This window comes from Hetaerina americana, unplaced genomic scaffold, assembly GCF_022747635.1.
Source record: "Hetaerina americana unplaced genomic scaffold, ioHetAmer1.1.p SCAF_37, whole genome shotgun sequence".
Taxonomy (NCBI): domain Eukaryota; kingdom Metazoa; phylum Arthropoda; class Insecta; order Odonata; family Calopterygidae; genus Hetaerina; species Hetaerina americana.
In genome coordinates, this window is record NW_027286952.1 from 2384202 (window position 1) to 2403675 (window position 19474).

Below are 19474 nucleotides of genomic sequence, written 5' to 3' on the forward strand. Positions count from 1 at the left end.
TTAGTTCTTTGAGCAAACCAGGCTTAACAGACGAATGAGGAGATATTTACAACATCTCCTGGGAGTTTCTGTACATTTTAAAGTTTCTGATATATCTGCTTTGTAAATCTAACCATTAAAAAACCTCCCAAGCATATAATGTGCTCGGAGAAATATCTTTGCAAAACATGGGAAGGGTAGGTAATGACTAGTGGGAAAGCATTGTTTTCCCATGGACTCCTTCCACTAAATTTCAACCTTCGGTCACCCTATGATGCACAACAGAATCTTTATCGACTGAATATCTCTAAACAATCAATATTGATCATTAGTTTACCTGAAAATCATTTTAAATGTAGGAATTTTTAAATTTAAAGAGTTTTGAATAGCCTTTTTATTTTTACTGACATTTTTTAGTTCAATATTTCTTGTGAAACTTTCATCAATTTTTATGAGCTGCACTTATCAATTTTCCCATTAAAACAGAAGTACAATATTTTACTGAAAAAGTTTGTCAGTCAGTAATATTACTGTGAGCTCTGCGTCAACTAATGCATTAGACGATTCCAGAGAATATTTGTATTAACAATGCAGCATATTAATTACTTTTTATGAAGAAACATGAAATTAAGATGCATTCATATTTCTTGCGCCCATATGTTCATCGGGAACTTACAAACAGAGGCAAAAATGTGTTGATATCTGCCAGTAACTGCTTGATCGTTCAAACGATGACTGAAAATTAGGTACCGACTGTGAGGTCTACATAGGTATTTAACCAAAATCTGATCCATTGACTCGAGAGCACACATTCACCTCCCTCAGTAGAACACTGCAGGGAAGACATTGAATGTTAATGAAGGTTAATAATGGAAATATGCTTTTGGTTGAAAGGAGGAAGGCGTTATGTTTACTGATAATGTGCACCCTTTAATTAACTGCCACAAATCACAATGGCAGTACACCAGGACTACCTGGTGTACTGCCATTTTAAGAGGACAGTGAGATAACATACATGAGTATTTCAATCAAAGACATTTTTGAATTTTCAAGTTTTATAATTTGCATTATAATACATATCGTAGACAGTAATTTGAAGAGAAAAACCTCAATCACTTGATCAAGGGATCTATTTTCTATCGATAGATTTCCACATTATTTTACACATTTACAGAGGGTAGCATAGCAATTATAGAACTTTTATACTAAAATAACTGCCTCAGTTATATGTAGTTACAATTATTATACTATACTGCCATTAAAATTCAAGCTAGAAACACAGAAAATATACAAAGGAATCAAATTTTTAGTTCATAGTTATTTACAATTTTGGCATTCACTTCCCTGCCTCATAAATAAATTTATTATTAAATTAATTTCAAATGAAAAGAGTGAGTAGTATTTGAGAATAGTAACTGATCAAAGCACGTCTCATATCCCTTGGCTCCTCTTTCCACCTTCCTTCCCTCCTCTCCTGTCGGTCCCGATGAGATTGACACAAGCACAGATGTTAGCAAGAGTCCTCTGGTGAAGTTCCCACCATCCTTGGCATGCCATGCCTCCCATACCACAACTTTCCTCCCGCTTACATACACACACACACAGACACACACACACACGTGACCACAAATATCACCATTTGAGGAGCTAAGTTATTGGATAAAGAAGTCTATACAAAACTCTTCTTTTTAAAGCTTCATGGGTCTGTAAACTATTAAAAAAAAATAAAGAATCACAAGTTTTTATGGCCCCCATTCTGGCCATAAAAAGACAAAAAAATTGCTGGGTGGGGGAGGGAGTGGGGATTTCAAATACACTTTGAAGACCAGACCGACCCTGCTCCTGTTTGCAGAAGGGAGACGAACCTCCTCCCCTCATGGGTGCACAAATGCCGTCAACCATGGAGGTGGGAATTCCCCCCCCTTCCCCGGTCTCTCATTTGGGTCCGAGGACATGATGCCGCTCCTCCCCTCATTTGCTGCAGCCGAGCATCAGCCCTCAAGGGGTGGCTCTAGGCAGCCTGATGCAGCAGCCGCTCCACCCCCACCGCTGGCCATGCTGGTCATGGGCCCTTTGGCAGACTGAGACTGTTGGCTGTACTGCTGGCAGTGCTCAATCACCATGGCCGCCAGCTCCTTGATCCGAGGGTATGGCTCACCGTGGGTCATCACCTCCTTGAGGAGTGCCAGGCCTCCCTCAGCCTCCACCAGGGAGCAGTACTTGGTGGCTGCAGACGGGATGGGGTGGAGAGAGAAATTAGTGAAACAATTCACTCCCTGCTGCTGCTGGTCCAGAAATGACACTTTCCTTAACAGTGCGTGGCAGGCAGGCACATTCAGTGAAGCCCTTCATCAGTTCAAAGGCAAAGGGATTAATAAGATTTGACTTGGAATTACCTGGTTTGAAAATAGGCATTTTATGCAACCATAACTTCTTCCAAACTCACATTTAAGACTCCGCATTTAAATAATGCCTTCCTTGGCAACAATTGTTTCTAATTTGCGAGCTGATAATTTAAGGTTTCACATCATGCTTTCAAAGAATATATTTAGTTATTTGTCAAAAAACCATGAAAATGGATACCTAAAAACTATGACATATGTAAGGTTTGGTTATATTCCAATTGCAATTGAGATTACGAGGAATGTTATTCAACAACTTTCACCAAGAAATACTGTAATCTCTCATCACAAATGGGAACTAGATTTCTGGAAACCTCATGGTTGAGAAAAAAGAATCAAACTCTTGTGTAGAAATTAGGACTAGTCTTCATGGTACTCCCAGATTATCATGGAACAAATTTGCAAAACTTTACTTTTACTCTACGGTAATCCACATTTAAAGTAATGCTTCCACTCCCTTTTTAAAAGTGATCTTGTATTAGAGAGCCAGCAGCCACATTGAAACAAATGAAGGAAGGATTGAAATACTGGTGCTGAATACAATCACTCAGTTTCTAATTACAACTGTAGGATTCAATTTCAATGGTGGAAGATCATGGCTACTTTAAGGCATACGTATATTTAGTACCACATTATGTTATTGCAGAATTAGACAAATGATGAATATTTGAATAAAAACATTAACATAATTTTTCATTGCAGCAAGGAAAAGGCCTATGGGGCGACTTTTTCCCAGCTTCTCAGACTTAGGTGTTCCACATATTAGCAATGGCATCTATGTGGTTGCAATGGCATCCTTGCACAACAGATGCATTTAGGAACTCTTCTCTACAATTAATTTCATAAAATGACCAGGAGACTTGCTAAGAAATGAAGTGGTCTGCTGAAGCCCCTTTGCCAGAAATCTTCAAGTTATGAAAACCATCCCATCTAAATTTCTCATCACAACAATTGCATCTAATTCTCTGGCCTCAAAAGAGTGCTAAATTGTTGACAGGACATATTTGTACAATTGCATCGCATTTGTTCACACTGACAGAGAGCTTAACTTAACTCTATATTATTTAAAAAATATTTGATGCTAACTTATTCTTTGTACTTGTACTACACCACAGCTTTAAACTTATTCTACATTCAGTCTCAGCCTAATCTATGCCTCACAATTAACAGTTGCCTCAGTGGTCAACCAATTGCTTTCCATTGACAAAAATAAAGAATTACCCATGATCAAGCCTCCCCAGCAAGTTTTCCACCACCTTCCCTATGTTAAATCATTACTTTTCATGTTTTAACATGATTGCAGGTAACTGAACCTAAATTCAATAGATGAAATGTTGGGGCCTTGATTTCAATAAGCTAAAATTAATGTTAAGTGGGTTTGACATTACTCCGCTGATTTCTAATGGGCAGGACTGCGACAATGATTTTCCCATTTCTTATTCCAATTTTTATATCATCATCCAAAGGTAATAAAAGCTGTGATTCATTGGATATCATTATAATGTGACTAATTTATATAATTTTCCCAGAAAATCCAATTTAACCTATTACAAATTTCTTATATAAATAATTACTGCCATCATAATTGCTCAAACTTGGGTATTTCAGAGTTTTCCATTACAATGATGCTCAAAAAGAGGGCGTCAAATTTGAGTGGGTGCCCATGGTGCACAAGTTCATTCTATGCATGCTTGATAAGGAGCTCATCAATTCATTTCATTCAAGGTGCTCTAAGTATTCATGGCATGTTTTGAATAGTCTCTTAACAAATATTAACTTTTAAGATCTGCACAACCCATTTCCTTTCTTTGCCCTACATTGAGCCGTCCTTCATTTCTAAGTAACTTCTGTCTGCCTTCATGCCATCCTTCCTCTAACATACTCACCCAACGTTCTCCCTTCCATCAACATCCCACCACCTCTCAGCATTTCCTTCATTCACTTTCTCTGCCTTTCGCAGAGTTCCCCAGCAGCAACTAACGCCCTCCACCCACTGCATTTATGACTACTCAAGCTTTTGTCATCCTCTCTGTCCAATATATACCATGTAAACAAAATAATGTGTCTTTTACTGTAATACTCTTTTCTTTTTATGTTTCATTATATATCGAACAGCCTAATACTCTGAACCTATAGCCATTTGTTCCCTTCACTTTTCATTCCTGGTTTCACACTTGTGTTCAGGAATAATAACATCTTTGTCTCCTAGTAAAACTAGATAAGAACGGAAAGATTAAAAAGTTTCATTTAACTTGGGTTCAAAATATTTAAGATTTCATTTGGCTAAATTGACCACAGTCAAACAATGCCCTTGATTTAAATTTGACCAACCAACAAGAACGTGCCGAATGATAAATAAGGAAAACACCGGCTGGCATGCCGGTACCGGGGGAGCATTGAAGAGAAATAGAGCAGGCCCATAGCAGGATACCACATGCAAGGTGCATTGGTGCCACACACACACCCACTGCACCCACCCCACATTGTCCTGAGGAGGAAAGCCAATGTGCGGCTGGAGACGGTAGCATTTATACTCACGGTATACTCTGGTTAAATTTGCCAAAGCCCACACTGCCCAGTGCTGGCACTCTGGCGTGTGGTACACCTGCAGCAAGTATATTATAGGCTCGAATGACCTAAAAAATAAAGAGCATAACAGTTAGAGGCCGAACTTTCATCGGAAGGACGTGCCGTGCCGGTACTGCTTGCCACTCTTCTGGCCATTTCCATTCCCACATTACACATATTGCCTCAAGATACAGGTATGCACATTTCTTACATGAAAAACATTCACTCGATCCAAATTTATTATTGTGGCAATTCTAAATAACCTCTTTATTTACATTATGTAATTACAAATCTTCATTAACTTGTTTCGATTGGAATGTTTATTGGGAGAGCATTTAATTTAAAAAGGCTTATTCTGCAAGAGCCTGACAATTTCCTCGGGCTTTACCCGAGGCTTGACTTTGATTATTTGTGATGTCCGCACACCTAGGATGTTTCATTATATCATTGAAGTATTTCACATTTGAATGAAACTGCTCTGTGGGGGAAAGGAATTTTATTTGCTAGGGAGCTCTGGTGACAGAACTACATGGTTTGCTGAAAAAGTTGCCATCAATATTCTCACTTAAATTCACCTGTGGTCACTTGATTTCTGAGAACTGTACGTAGTTAGTACAGATGAGAGGACTTTGGACATAAATTATTCCTTATGGCAGCATTGCACACATTACAGTAATCTCCACCATGCGAGGCAGGGGGGGCACTTTTCAGTTCTCATTTTTACTATAGTAAATGAAGTTAAGTTCATGATTAACAATGTCATATAAAAAAGATATTTCAAAGCATTCATGGTTTGCATCACATCCCTAAACTAAACCACCTCAAAACCATGATTTAAGTATGCGCAAAAAGAGTTCATTTAAGTTAACAACAGAGTACACCTATTTTTATTAGATGCAAAAGTGATTCCACAACCATTATAGAGCTGGTACCAATACTTTAAGAAATCATACGAGGGTCATCCGGAAAGTAGTACCCGTTCGTGCCGCATGAAGTGCTGACGACGCGAGTAGCCGCTGGACGAGGTCAGATAGCTTCAGTGGCTTGTCTGCCTTCTCTGAGCCAAGTTGCGTGACGCTAGCATTGCCTGTGTTGTTTCTGTGATTGTTTACAATGTTTAAAAAAATTGAGAACGCCGCCAGTTGTGAAGTGAGGGCAGTGATTAAATTCCTCAATGCAAGAAACGTTCGCCCATGTGATATTCATCGCCAATTAAAGGAGGTGTATGGAGACAATGTAATGGACGAGTCGTCTGTTCGGCGGTGGTGTCGCAACTTCAACATGGGGAGGGGGAACACACACGACGATGAGCGTTCGGAGAGACCGTCTGTCATTACAGACCAACTGGTGAGCTCAGTTGACGAATTCGTGAGGAACGATCGGCGCGTCACAATTGATGACATCTGTGAGCATTTTCCCAATGTTTCTCGAACAATTGTTCATGAAATTGTTAAACACCATCTGCATTATGCAAAAATTTGTGCAAGATGGGTCCCTCGCGTATCTCAATGAGCTGGCGGCGAAGGACTATGCAGCAGGAATACAGAAACTTGTCACACGTTATGACAAATGCCTTAATTTGCTTGGAGATTATGTTGAGAAGTAGTTTAAAGTATCCTCTTTCAAATAAAATTTTTTATGTTTGTTAATATTTACTTTTGTGTCTTTATTTCACGAACGGGTACTACTTTCCGGATGACCCTCGTAGAGGTTGAATTGAACATCTTGTTGAATTTTACATCTGCATCAAATTTAAAGGGTACAACAACCATTTTACCTAGGGAATGTAAAATGTTCACTTGTGTAATGTAAAGTCAAACAAACAAGGAGGAAATGGTTCCTCATTTTTGAGGAATCAAATACTGTCACTCTTAGAAAGTTATTGTTTTCACAATCTATTTGAGAGGGTAATTTTGGAGAATCATTTTCCACATAATCATGAGCAACTAGGCTATTTTTTTGCTCAAAACTCCAAGTCGAGGATAATTCCTCAATCATTCGAAGCAATAGGCAAGAGGAATTTTCCAACTTAATAATTCTGGCTGGCTTTATTTTGTATTTATTCAATTTAAGGTCCTGGAATGAAGGGCTCGAGGGCCTTCTAATAGTGGAGGGTTGGGTTGAAATCCTGGGGCCCCTCACCGATAGTTGATGTTTCGCTCCAGCGTGAGGTCCCACCGCTCGATGGCAGACACCATCCTCCGGAGGACATCCTCCCTCCGTGGACTGTTGATGCTCCAAACCCCAGGACCATCTGAAGCCATGTGCGACAGCACCCCGGCCGCATTGTAGCTCACCTGGTGCACACATTGGGCCATGATTAGTCAATGGAGGGGAGAGAAATGATAGTCGCTAGTGTTGTGCACCGCAAGCAGGTGAAGTTGGGCCCACACCTGGCTGCTGGGTGCCATTCAAGTGCCGCAAATGCCTCTCCCTTCATTTTGGGATCCATAGGAATTAGGATCCATGAACACACAACTTGAAATAACTAACATCCATCCTATATCATTATCGGGAATACATGGGTGAAGAAATGGAGCTTTGGTCTGTTTTTCCATACCTATGATGATTATATTAATTGGTTCCTATAAGACATGTTTGTAGCAAGTATGGAACATGTCACACTGTCTGCTCCTAGTAGTAGTATTCAGGGGAGGCTACCGACAGCTAAGGTCATTTGCACCATTAGGGATGGTTGGGAAAGGAAGGGAGGAGAGGAAACCCAGCGTCAGCATCAGCCTCCTCTTAACGAAAGGCGCCAAGGGGGCCGCAGTTCAACGCCCCATCCGACGGACATCGTACTCACTCAAAGTGCTCTCTACAAAGCACCTCAAGTAGGGATCGGGATATCACTGAAAAATATTTGTTGTCTCCAGGATTTAAACCCAGGCCCTCTTGGTGGGAAGCCTCTACGCTAGCCACCGCACCATCCCGATCCTTTGTAGCCCCTAACCAACACAAGAATCAGGGAAATACCATGTCATGAAAGAAGTGTGTACCTCTTGATAGTCTCTATTGGGGATTTGCTTTCGATAACATGTTCCTCCTTTAGAAGGAAATCTATTCTGTTAAAAGTGATATTCTGGTTCTTTACAATAAGAACTTTGGGGAGGGCAGAAAAAATTGAAGCCACAACGTCCAACCTAGACCTAACTTCATATTGTCAGTAACCTTCCCTTTGTGCACTAAACTGTGCAACCCCCAACTTATACAATAGACCTCTCGCAAGGTCTTCTTCATGGCTGATAGGATCTCTTCTATGGACGAAAAACGGGTTCCTTTCAGACCTGCCTTAATCTGAGGGAACGAAAAAAATGTCTGCTGGGGTGACGTCAGGACTATAGGGGGGGGGGGGGGGGGTCAGGCAGCATTGGCACCTGGTGTTTGTCCAAGAACTCGTGGACTCGTAAAACGTTGTGGCAAACGCCGCCTTGGGCATGAGCTTGGTGCACACAAATCATCAGTAACAATGCAAAACAAAGCAGTAGACGACTATTTCAGTTCATATGCAACCATCTTGATAGTCAATCGACGGTCCGAGTCCAACAATTGCCAAACACGAGCCACATTGTTGTCGGTTTTGCTGGTTGAAGGCCGCCCAGAGAGCGTTGTTTGCCGTGAACCTCTTCCGGCCCTCCTTAAAGGCCTTTAAACACCTCGAAACTCGTGAGTGAGGCAGAGCGGAGTCCCCGTCAGCCTCACGACACCAATTACTTTGTTAGTCTCCTCGAGAGATTTTTCCATTATAGTACAAAACGCAGTACTTGCGTAACGTTGCTCGATCGACGATTCCATCTTTTTCGTGGCACAGTTGACGTGCAGAAGTTTACAATAACTGACGTCCTGCCACTTCCACAGCTTGGAGAGCACTGAGACTGGTTTTGCGGCAAAGCTTAGCATTCCCTCACCAACTCCAAGTGGTTTGATCTCACTCTGACCAATAGGAACATTCAATTGCATTACTTTATGAACGCACCCTGTATTTTGCTGCTGGGCATCATCATCACTCCCATGCCCAAGGGATACACTAGCACTACATATCTAAGGATCAGAGTGTGGCGGGTCATATAATTACACCGTTGGAACACAAAAGGGACATTAAGAAATGTCAGATTTGAAGAACTGAAGTAAAGGACAGAAAAGGGAAAACTACTTCAGTGGATTGAACCAAAGGGTTGATACGCTGAGAGGCTCTCCGATACGAGGGCAGTTCAATAAGTACCCGTGTTTGAGGACAAAGGGCATTCCTGAGGAAAGTTTATGTTATCATCGTGTGCTGCCATCTATCAAACGACAGTGAAACAAATTTCAGACTGATTTAAAGGTTAATTTGAATTTGGCAGCCATTCGAGTGAGACGTGTTTCGTGATTTTCGCTTGGATGGACAAAGAGCAGTATCGTTTGGTAATTTGCTTTTTGTTTTTGGATGGGAAGAAATGCAAGGAGATAAAAGCAAAGTTGGATGATGTTTATTGGGACACTTTGCCATCTATGACCACAGTTAGATATTGGTTCAACAAATTTAAAATTTGTTCGGCAAACATCTGTTTTGGATGAGGAGTGACCAGGATGCCGGGCAGACGTGGTTACCGAAGAAATCGTTCAAAAAGTCCATGCCATGATTCTCGCTGATCGACGAACAAAAGTGCGCGAAGTAGCAGAGGCCGTGGGTGTGTCAACCGGAACGGCAACTAATATTTTACATGATAAGTTGGCGATGAAAAAATTGTCGGCCCGATGGGTGCCGCGATTGCTCACGGTGGACAACAAGCTGATTCAGCTGTCAACTTCATGAACTGCATGAACTACGTTTTGAATTGCTGCCGCACCTCCCGTATTCACCCGATCTGGCTCCTGGCGACTTTACTTATTCCCTAACATGAAGAAATGGCTCACGGGAAAAAAATTTAGCTCAAGCGAGGACATTATCGCCGAGACAGGGGCATATTTTGGAGAGTTTGACAAATCCTATTTTTTGGAGGAGTAAAAAAATGGCCGGATTGTTGGGAGAAGGGTATCTTTCTGAAAAGGGACTACGTCGAAAAAAAATATAAAAAAATGTTTTTTAAAAATGGTTTCTTCATTTCTAGTACTTATTGAACGGCCCTTGTACACTTAAGAAAGACGGGGGAAATACTGCGAGAGAAGAGGAGGAGGGTGAAACAGAATGCCGCATACTTGCGGACAGAACACATGACAAGGGAGGCAATATTTCTCTCTCTCTCTCACTTACCTCTATTCCATCACTGCAGGAGTCCAGTAGATCAGAGAAGACGGAAACAAAATGACTAGTCATTAAGCGGGGCCTCAAGGTTTTCACTTCAGCAACATTTCCAAGGAGGCCCATCATGTTCCTCAGCAGTTCTTCCTTCTCGGGGAACGTCTGCAATTGAAACAGAAAAATGGACTTAATCCGAGAGTCAAAGCAATTCAAAGAGTTAAATCAAAACATTTTCTGCTGTCATGCACAAGCCTATGAGTGCGCCATAAGGAGTAGAAATGGCAATTCTGCCCTCTACCCTCCAACAACCAATCTACACCACACCACCCTGACTCACCGAGCGTCTCCCTCCCTCCCCATTGTCTGTCCCTTGCCTGTCCGTCCATTGGGCAGCCCTGAACCAGCACCTACTCTTCAGCACTAAATTCCTTTATTTTGTACAAATGCAGGCAGTTCCCACTTTTCACCATCGTCTAAACCACACATCTAGCAAAATAAAATACCGCTAATCTGTAATCATCGATAATCACCAATAATCTGTTTGATCCTTCCATTACTGTGATCTGCTTCCTACACAAGCACAATGCAATCCATTGGTTGTGATCCGATGTCATTGTCACTTAAACCACAGTCTGTTGAAAGTAACAGTGAAAAGGAAAAGTGACGACAGCTCATTGCTGATAGTGATAGTTTTCATGACCAAATGTTGATGCAAATACTATGTCCCCGTTCATTCGAGATGCCCACTGCATCATTAACAGCACACACCTTCACTCGTCCGGTCTCCTTCACTGCAGGATGGATTCTATCAATGATTTCGAGAGTAGTGGCCTGGAGAGGGCAGCCAGGACATCACTTGTTCTCATATGGTCACACCGAAAATGTTTTAACTAATTGTAATCCATTCTAATCAAAGGAGAAAACTCACCATGATGCTTATCAAGCCTTTTCAGTTTCCTGAGGCAATTTACCTTTCACAAATAAATGCTTAATCAACATATGAAATTTCCTTTCATCTATAAATCACTGGTCTTGCTTGATTCAAACAAACACTGAGCACAGAGAGTAAATGGACCTCGCTGGCTGAAACTTTGTGTTTCTTCCCTGGATGCCAATAATTGAAAATAACTTTGAGACACATCAGTGGTCTCTCATATGAGACATTTCTAACAATCCTCCCGGACAGTATATCACATTAGTTCAATCATAAAAGTCCACTACCAAGTTCCTTGCGTGGAAAATTATTACCATCGTGAGGTATGCAGTATGAATTCTCAAAGAGATTCAAATTTGACAATACAACACACAAATTTCCTCATGCCATCAAAGATACTCTACATCAGACACGGGAGACTTTGCGTCATAAATGACAACCTATGTTGTTCGCTGTGGTTAATAAATCGAAATAGGTAGACTAAGTTATCATTGATCTTATATAGATATAGAGTGAATAATTTCAAGTTATGCAGCTTTTTCTGAGGCACTGTAACTCAAAATATTTTGCACAATTTTTATTGCATGTATCATGAATTTTGGTTTGAACATTTAAATCTTTTATGCTCTGCCCTTCCCCAATCGTTTGCACCACAAAATGACACACAGAGATCCCACCGCACTGCATTGCTTTAGGCGCAGTATTTTAAGAATTGGAGAGATGTGACCTACACTTGTTTTTAAGACGCCCACCCTGCACACAGAGAGGGACCATGAAGCAGAAAGCATGAGTGGTGCAAGTGAGTGATGCATGAAGTTTGGCCTCTGTGGCCACGACTTACAGAGAGACATCCAAGGAAGAACTCCATTCCTCGGCCATCCAGGAACCTCTGGCAGTTGATGGCCGTCTCATCCGTGACATTCCACAAGGTAGACCAAGCAACTTCCAGAACATCATCACATATCTTCCGCTCCAATCGGTCCTCAATTAAAGCAAGCATTTTCTATTGGGAGCAAAGGAAAAATGCATAATTAAAAGTCATGGGGCAGGGAAATGACTCTTCACTTCATGTCATTCAATTTTAGGTGAGGCAATGCTAACCTGAATTTGGAATGTTATTTGTTCAGTTAACACGAGTACATATGGGGGGCAGTCAAATTAAAACCGAACACCCGCTACAACAATCAGTCAGGACAATCAACCATCAAGGACGTAACCCAACAATTGCTTGTGCCTGCGAGTTGTCACGATGCATTATTCCTACCAGAGCGATGGCAGTATCGACACATAAAAAACTAGTTTCTAGCTTTTATTGGACTATTTGTTTTGGCGGGTGTTCGGTTTTGATTCGAATGCCCCTCATATTTTACCAATCATTAAAGACATTCGCAAGTGTTACTGATGAAAATCCCATTACAGGCTTAATGCCCCTCCAGGGAAGCGTTGAAGGGCATGGAATTGCTAAATTGTTGTTCAGCCCTTGATGTGACAACCTTCATTGAATATTGAACTGGAAATGAACCCGTATTTTCTTAAGTAAAAGAGGACCTTAGAAAAAACTGTGCGATTATAATGTAAAACAAAAAGTTCAAAAATCACACGCCACGATGCCAAGATGGTGAATGTCCCGACAATAGAAGAAGAGAGAGCAACGTGAGGATAACCATAATGGGAATATGACAATAGGAATTTACTAAATCCACTAATAAAAATTTCAATTAGAAATTAGCTAGGACAATAAACTGTATTTACAATCCAATAATATGCATGCCTATGAGGGTGGTTATTTCAAGTAGTAGTAGTTTTGAGGGGAGGCGACCGACAGCTAAGGTCATTTGCGCCATAGGAGATGGACAGGAAAGGATGAAGGGTGGAGAGAAACCCGGCGTCGGCATTAGCCTACTCTTTACGAAAGGCGCCAAGGGGTCCGCAGTTTAACGTCCCATCCGACGGACGGCGTACTCACTCAAAGTGCCCTCCACAAAGCACCTCAAGTAGGGATCGAGATACCTCTGAAAAATATTCAACACCGCCGGGTTATTTCAATTAGACACTGATTCCTAGTTATTAAAATTATTTCTTAAAAAATGAAAATAAGATCACTTGAGTGCATAGCAGTGAGTAGACTGGAAATGGACTTTGGTGGAAAAGGAGAAACATTTTCAGCGTATTATAAGCCATTGGGAACCACGATTGAATTGATAGGGGAGAAGGAATGGGAATGGATAGGAGGAGACGGACTGCCTCTCGGCAGAGACTGGACAATCTGACCATCTGATGCACTGCGCTAGGTTGACTGGCCAAAAGTACAAAATGCAAACTTGCTGAGGGACACACAGAAGAGATTGGGGCGGGAAGCTCAGTGCAGTCTTCCACTGCACTTCAACTGGCATGGCACAGACAGAGAGAGTCTATCTCGGCACGAACAACTCATGCTCTCATCTCAGGAGCCAGAAAGGCCACCTTATGATTTCTTAGGCAGGATGAGGGGAGAAGCAATGTCCATAGGTGGGCAGAGAGCAATCCTCACGTACGTGTAAGGAGGGGAATTGGGCCTTGCATCAGGGTAAGGCAGATGCACCGAAGGGAAGCCTTGTGGGGTGGGAAATCTTCCTAATATGTGTGCATTTTGGGGAGGTGGTGTGGACATGCTCACGCTAGAGCACAAGGCTTTTGCATTGGAGTTGCACCAAACTGAGGAGGACGGCTGCACCCTGCCGGAGCGGCCAGGGTGAGAATGATGAGAACAGACGGCCACCCCTACCAACGATGCAGCACCTTCCTCTCCAGTGTTGCGAGGGACTGGAGGGGCAGGGGCAATGAACAAAGGTAACACCAGAAGGGGGAAGGCACTTAATTGGTCAAGCAGGCCAATCAATGGTCAGTATCTCAGTCAGATGCAGCATACCTTAAGTCCCATAGGCATGATTCCAAGTTATCTCCGGGGACGTTAGTATCGTGGTGCCAGAGTGAATACCGCCATGGTGGGGCCTAGACAATGGTGTCGCTATCAAGGTAGTCCCCTTTTAGAAAGGGAAACTGGTTTCTTTAGATTCGCTTGAGTGGGGATGGGGGATTCTGATGATATCTTGAAAATAACCTTGACTGGTAGAAGGCCACAATCATCAGCAAAGAAAGAGTCATTGGGCACAAGCACTCTCAAACCAAATGCCTGGGTAATGGACAGGAGGCATTATTCAATCTTCTCAAAGAACATTTTTCATTAAGTGTGGGCTAAATGGACTATCTAGCACTAAGAAATTAAAACCAGCTGAAGTTGCTCTCCGCTGATTTAAAGACATCTCCTTCAATTCCATAAAAATAATGCATTCTAAAATTGAGTCTTTTATTTCCCTTTAAATATATTGCAACAATATTAGGATGGGTTGGTGTGCATGTTTGAGAAGTGACATAAGGGAAGCCCAACGATGTTGAACTCGGGTCTCATGGTAGGACTACCACCACTCATTTTATATCTCCCCATTCCCAGTGTCTAAACACCTCCCATTACCCCAAGTTTTGCTCCTTTAAGAGTATTTGGAACCAGATTCAGAATTTTTTGTGTGGATCACCTGCTGCCACTTCGCAGGTCACTTGCTATCACCAAATAAAAGGAATTTAATTTTCATTTGGAATTCCCATTTCGAATTCCAGACTTCAAATATTTCTCTTTCCCCATATTTTCCACAATTTCTTAAGAAGTTGACCTATTCCCAACTTTTCCCAGTCTAGGTGGCACCTATTATGCACCAAAGTATTTGCCTGTGAAACCAATTAAGTCCCTTTCTCTGAAAAATACAGAACAGTATGAATAACTGATTGAAGCACTTTTCCACTTGATAAAAATATTTTTATTTACGACCGGGTTTCGATGTATTACATCATCGTCAGGTCAATAAGGTGTAATACATCGAAACCCGGTCGTAAATAAAAACATTTTATCAAGTGGAAAAGTGCTTCAATCAGTTATTCATTATGTTCGACTTCCACCACATCACGCCTGAAGCTACTCAATTTACAGAACAGTAATCGGAATCACAACCTTTGACTTGCCCGAAAACGTACCGAAAAGCAACCACAGGTGTCTCTTAATTCATGGACATGTGTTTCTTAACCTAAGTTCGTCCCTTAACGAAAGTATGCATACACTTATCGCCCCAAGGTCTCCAAGCAGCTGCTTCTGGTAGCCATCAACCTGGCATGCGAGTGAGTTGAGCAAGTAAATTCCAATGCGCTGTACAAATCCCTCCTGCTCCATCTCCCAAACAATGTGCAGGAGGATGTGGATGAGACGCTCGTAGTCAAAGAGCTGTTGGGAAAAGAAAGGAATCCGTTGGAAGGGAGCCAACACAATTTCAACACAACTTGCATTCACACTCTGTTGGTGGCATAACGATCGTGAGAGTTGAGCACGATCCAATGTGTTGCAATTAGTGAATTGGTCGTGAAGGTTTCCGCAATGCTTGGCATCCATTGGTGACTGGCAGTTGGCTGGGAGTGGGAGTGGGCAATAATAATACGTACCACGTCCTGTGGGATTTTGAATTGGCACAGGGTTAGGCAGCCATTCCTCATCATTGTGTCATCATCTCGGTGAGTGCTCATGCCATTCAGCAAGGTGCAAATGATTTTCCTCTTCATTCTCATGGCAAATGAGTGCTTGTCCTTCCCCTTCACTATGTAGAACAGGGTGGCACTGATGGGAAACATCATGCAATCTCTATCAAATTTTGTGCACAAAATTGCATTCAAATTCAATTTTCACAAAGATCTCTAAAGCTATCATGAAATGCTACCTCTACTTAAACTCCCCTTCTTGTATAAACGTAGACAAATTACTTAACATAAATTTTCTTTTACTGCATAACAAGATTGATTCCTTAGAGAGTATTCCTATCTTTCCGAGTACCTTCACAAAACACAAGGTATGAAGTACTGTTTGAAATTAGATATTATGCATAAAATTACACAAAATACTTGCCTATTAACCATATTATGAGATAGTAGTAGTAGTAGTAGTTTTGAGGGGAGGCGACAGACGGCTGAGGTCATTTGCGCCATAGGGGATGGACAGGAACGGATTAAGGGTGGAGAGAAACCCGGCTTCGGCATTAGCCTACTCTTTACGAAAGGCGCCAAGGGGTCCGCAGTTTAACGTCCCATCCGACGGACGGTGTACTCACTCAAAGTGCCCTCCACAAAGCACCTCAAGTGGGGATCGAAATACCTCTGAAAAATATTCAACACCACCGGGATTTGAACCCGGGCCCTCTGGGTGGGAAACCAGTACAATAGCCACCGCACCAATCCCTATCCCCCAGTTTATGAGATATGCCAACAGTTACGATTATGTTGATCTATTTTCCATCTCACCAGGATCCCTTAAAAAAAAAGTAATTAAAAATACCTGAAGAATTTTAGGGCATAAATTATCACTGTGTGGATATCTGTGCATGTCATTAAGTTGTTACTAATCGCCCATTGGGTAAATTTTCTTAACCGATGCCCCAAGGTCTATTCAATGACTACTACTTACATTTTTCATTTTGTACCACAATCTGGTCTGTAAAAAATACGACAGTTCTTATGTTCTGTTTCAATTTTTTAACTTTGAATGTTATTTAATATTGATATTTTGTCTACATTAATTAATAACTATTAGTAAGTAACTATTAACACAGGCAGGAAGGAAATTCCATTTACGTGTGACAGAACACTATGCCTGTTTTAAAAACAGAAATCCTCCTTCCCATTTTGCCAAGCAACTACAGTACAATAACCACACAAATGACTTTGTTCCTGAGATTCTACATTTGGAGAAGGAAGGTTTAAGATTAGATGCCTTGGAATGATTGGAAATTTCCAAGAACAGTCATTATTAGGGTATATTGGTTAATGAGCTGATGTATTCCTCCCACTCTCCCCTCCTGGACCTCCCTCTGTTCCACAGCCCCCCCCCCCTGATGCCATACCCAACCGCCCTCTACCCCTCCCCCATACACACTCGCATCAGTTTCCCTTCTCTTTCCCCCCTTCCCACTTCACCAACTCCTCCCCCCTCCTCCTCTCTGTCTACTATGCAAAGCTGTCTCTCCTCTGTACTTCACCTGATGATGACTTTGTATGTCGAAACCCAGGTCGTGCATAATAAAATATAAGTGGATATGAAATAAATGCCAAAATGCTACATTTGCCGCATCTTTTATGGATTCAACTAATTAATGATGTAATAAGAGCCTCTGGTATATTCACTTCCAAACAATCAAGCGCACACATGCTTTTCTAAAGATTCATCATATTACAATGTTGACTATCCAATGGTCACCCATCCAATTGATACATTATCCCATGACTGTAACACTAAAGGCATCTCCTCTCCCCCATCCCCAATCCACGCCTCCTCCTTTCGCTAACACTTGAATGTAATGTCGGTGGATAATTGCAGTAGTTCATACATAATAGATGTAAATGTGATCCACTTTAATTCAAAGTACAAACATTTGCTGGATGAACATTCTCAATATCCGTTATGTACCATCTGCAGAATGATTACCGTCAAGAGAGCATCCAAAGGAGAGTCAAATCTTAACTCGGCAATGAAAATAATGTGACAACATACTGAATAATCATGATTACATGTTGGCCATTAAAGATGTAGAAACAGGTAAGCTGCACCTTATGCATGGGAGTAGAGAATGAGACTGATCTTGTTTTGAGAGTGAGGAGGGGCTGTGAGGAAATATGGATTCGGACCATGGAGAGGGGCCAGCTCATGTCTCTGTCCACCAAAGCAATTGGACCATGCTCCCTGCATAATTACGAAGCAGATAAACTTTCCACAAGTGAATGAGATTAACTCCAACTATGTGAAATAATTCAGAAGAGCAAATGGTATGAATGTCATGGAAAAATAATAATAATAATAATTAAGCCATGGAAATACGTTAGATGAATGCTTGCCCCCTACTCCTCCTTACCTTCCGGATATCTGTATGTGTTTCTCATGTATGTGCCGATCCATTGCTTCCAGGACAACTGTCAGGGCATGGCAAACATTTTGACAAGTTTCATACCGGAACAAGTGGTACAGATCGTTCAAAACCTTCTGGAGAACTTCGGGGCGGTCAATGTAGGCAGCTGCTGCGGTTAGAATTTGCTCTTCATTCGCGTCACCTGAAATCTAAATAACAAAGTCAATGACAATGTCTATGGTTCAGGGCCATGTACAAATTATTGGACAAGAGGCAAAAAGAGATTTATTATTTTCCCAACTAATACCAGGATAATTAATTTTGGTTGTAATGAAAGAATAGTATAGAGACAGCATTTATACCCTCCAGTTATTCGGAAAAAACTCCACCTCTGCTTAACGAGAACATCTTTTTTCAAACTCAAAAGTCAAAGAAGAAATAACATTCTAGGTCACCATGCTGCCAATGGAGCCTAGCACTTGGAAGGAAGGTGGATGGCAGAGGCTGACTTGGTAGCCTCCTGAGGTAGGGGAGATGGATATGGAAATTTAATCAGGTAAACATTAGGGGTCGAGATTAAAAACAGTTTATGACATCCCCACATACACAATCGAATCACTGTTGAGTACACAATTGAAATGCTTCCAAGTCTACTCAGGAAGATTTTGTACATTCAACCTTGCTATAACAAAGACTCCTAGCATGAAAAAGCCAAATTCAGAAACTTCAAAGAAGCCCAAAAATCATGAGTTCATAGTTAAAATGCATTGAAATATGGTTTCTCTGAATAATATAAAAATAGTGTTTATTCAATACATAGATTGTGAACAAATACCCCAAAATTATTGATTCATTAACATAGAAATGGATTTGTACGTGGCTTCTCTTCTAACTGCTGGCCATTCAATGAAAAAATCATTCTCCCGAAATGAAATGCTACCGACAGGTTATTTTGCCCGAGGGGCAATCTGTGTTTTTTGGCCAATGACATCAATGCCATGAGTCATTGCGCATTTATTTTGGTTTGGAGGCCATCACTTAATCAAGAAAGATCATCTGGAGGCATTTAAAACATCTTTTTAAATAGTATACTACCCTCAATGCTATGCTAAATTGAACTGTCATTTCTTGCACAATAACATAATATTATTTCAACTCACTTAAAATTTCTAATTAGAATAGTAATACAATTATAATTTTATTACAAATCGCCACATCCAATTAACCTACGAAATGGTCAACAAAAAGTAGACTTCACTACAACCATTAATTACGAGCTAGTATGAAGCAATGACAATCCAAATATTTCCTCTGGCATAATTCATAATCATGCTTATTTGCTGCTAAGCACCTTTTTATGATGGGCGGAAATACTTTTGTGCATTTCAAGAAAATGGAA

General features: G+C 41.2%; 1 protein-coding gene across 1 annotated transcript in view; it reads right to left on the reverse strand.

Annotated features, from left to right (window-relative positions):
- Window positions 1-983: 983 nt before the first annotated feature.
- LOC139691539 (protein zer-1 homolog) overlaps window positions 984-19474 on the reverse strand; it is a 26223-nt gene continuing 7732 nt past the window's right edge. The window contains exons 5-12 of the mRNA XM_071589411.1: window positions 18082-18284; window positions 15629-15800; window positions 15252-15413; window positions 11946-12107; window positions 10183-10332; window positions 7092-7246; window positions 4920-5017; window positions 984-2206 (exon numbers count right to left, since the gene is read on the reverse strand). Of these exons, the coding sequence (XP_071445512.1) occupies window positions 1971-2206; window positions 4920-5017; window positions 7092-7246; window positions 10183-10332; window positions 11946-12107; window positions 15252-15413; window positions 15629-15800; window positions 18082-18284 (1338 nt within the window). The 3' untranslated portion in view covers window positions 984-1970. The remainder of the gene's footprint in view (window positions 2207-4919; window positions 5018-7091; window positions 7247-10182; window positions 10333-11945; window positions 12108-15251; window positions 15414-15628; window positions 15801-18081; window positions 18285-19474) is intronic.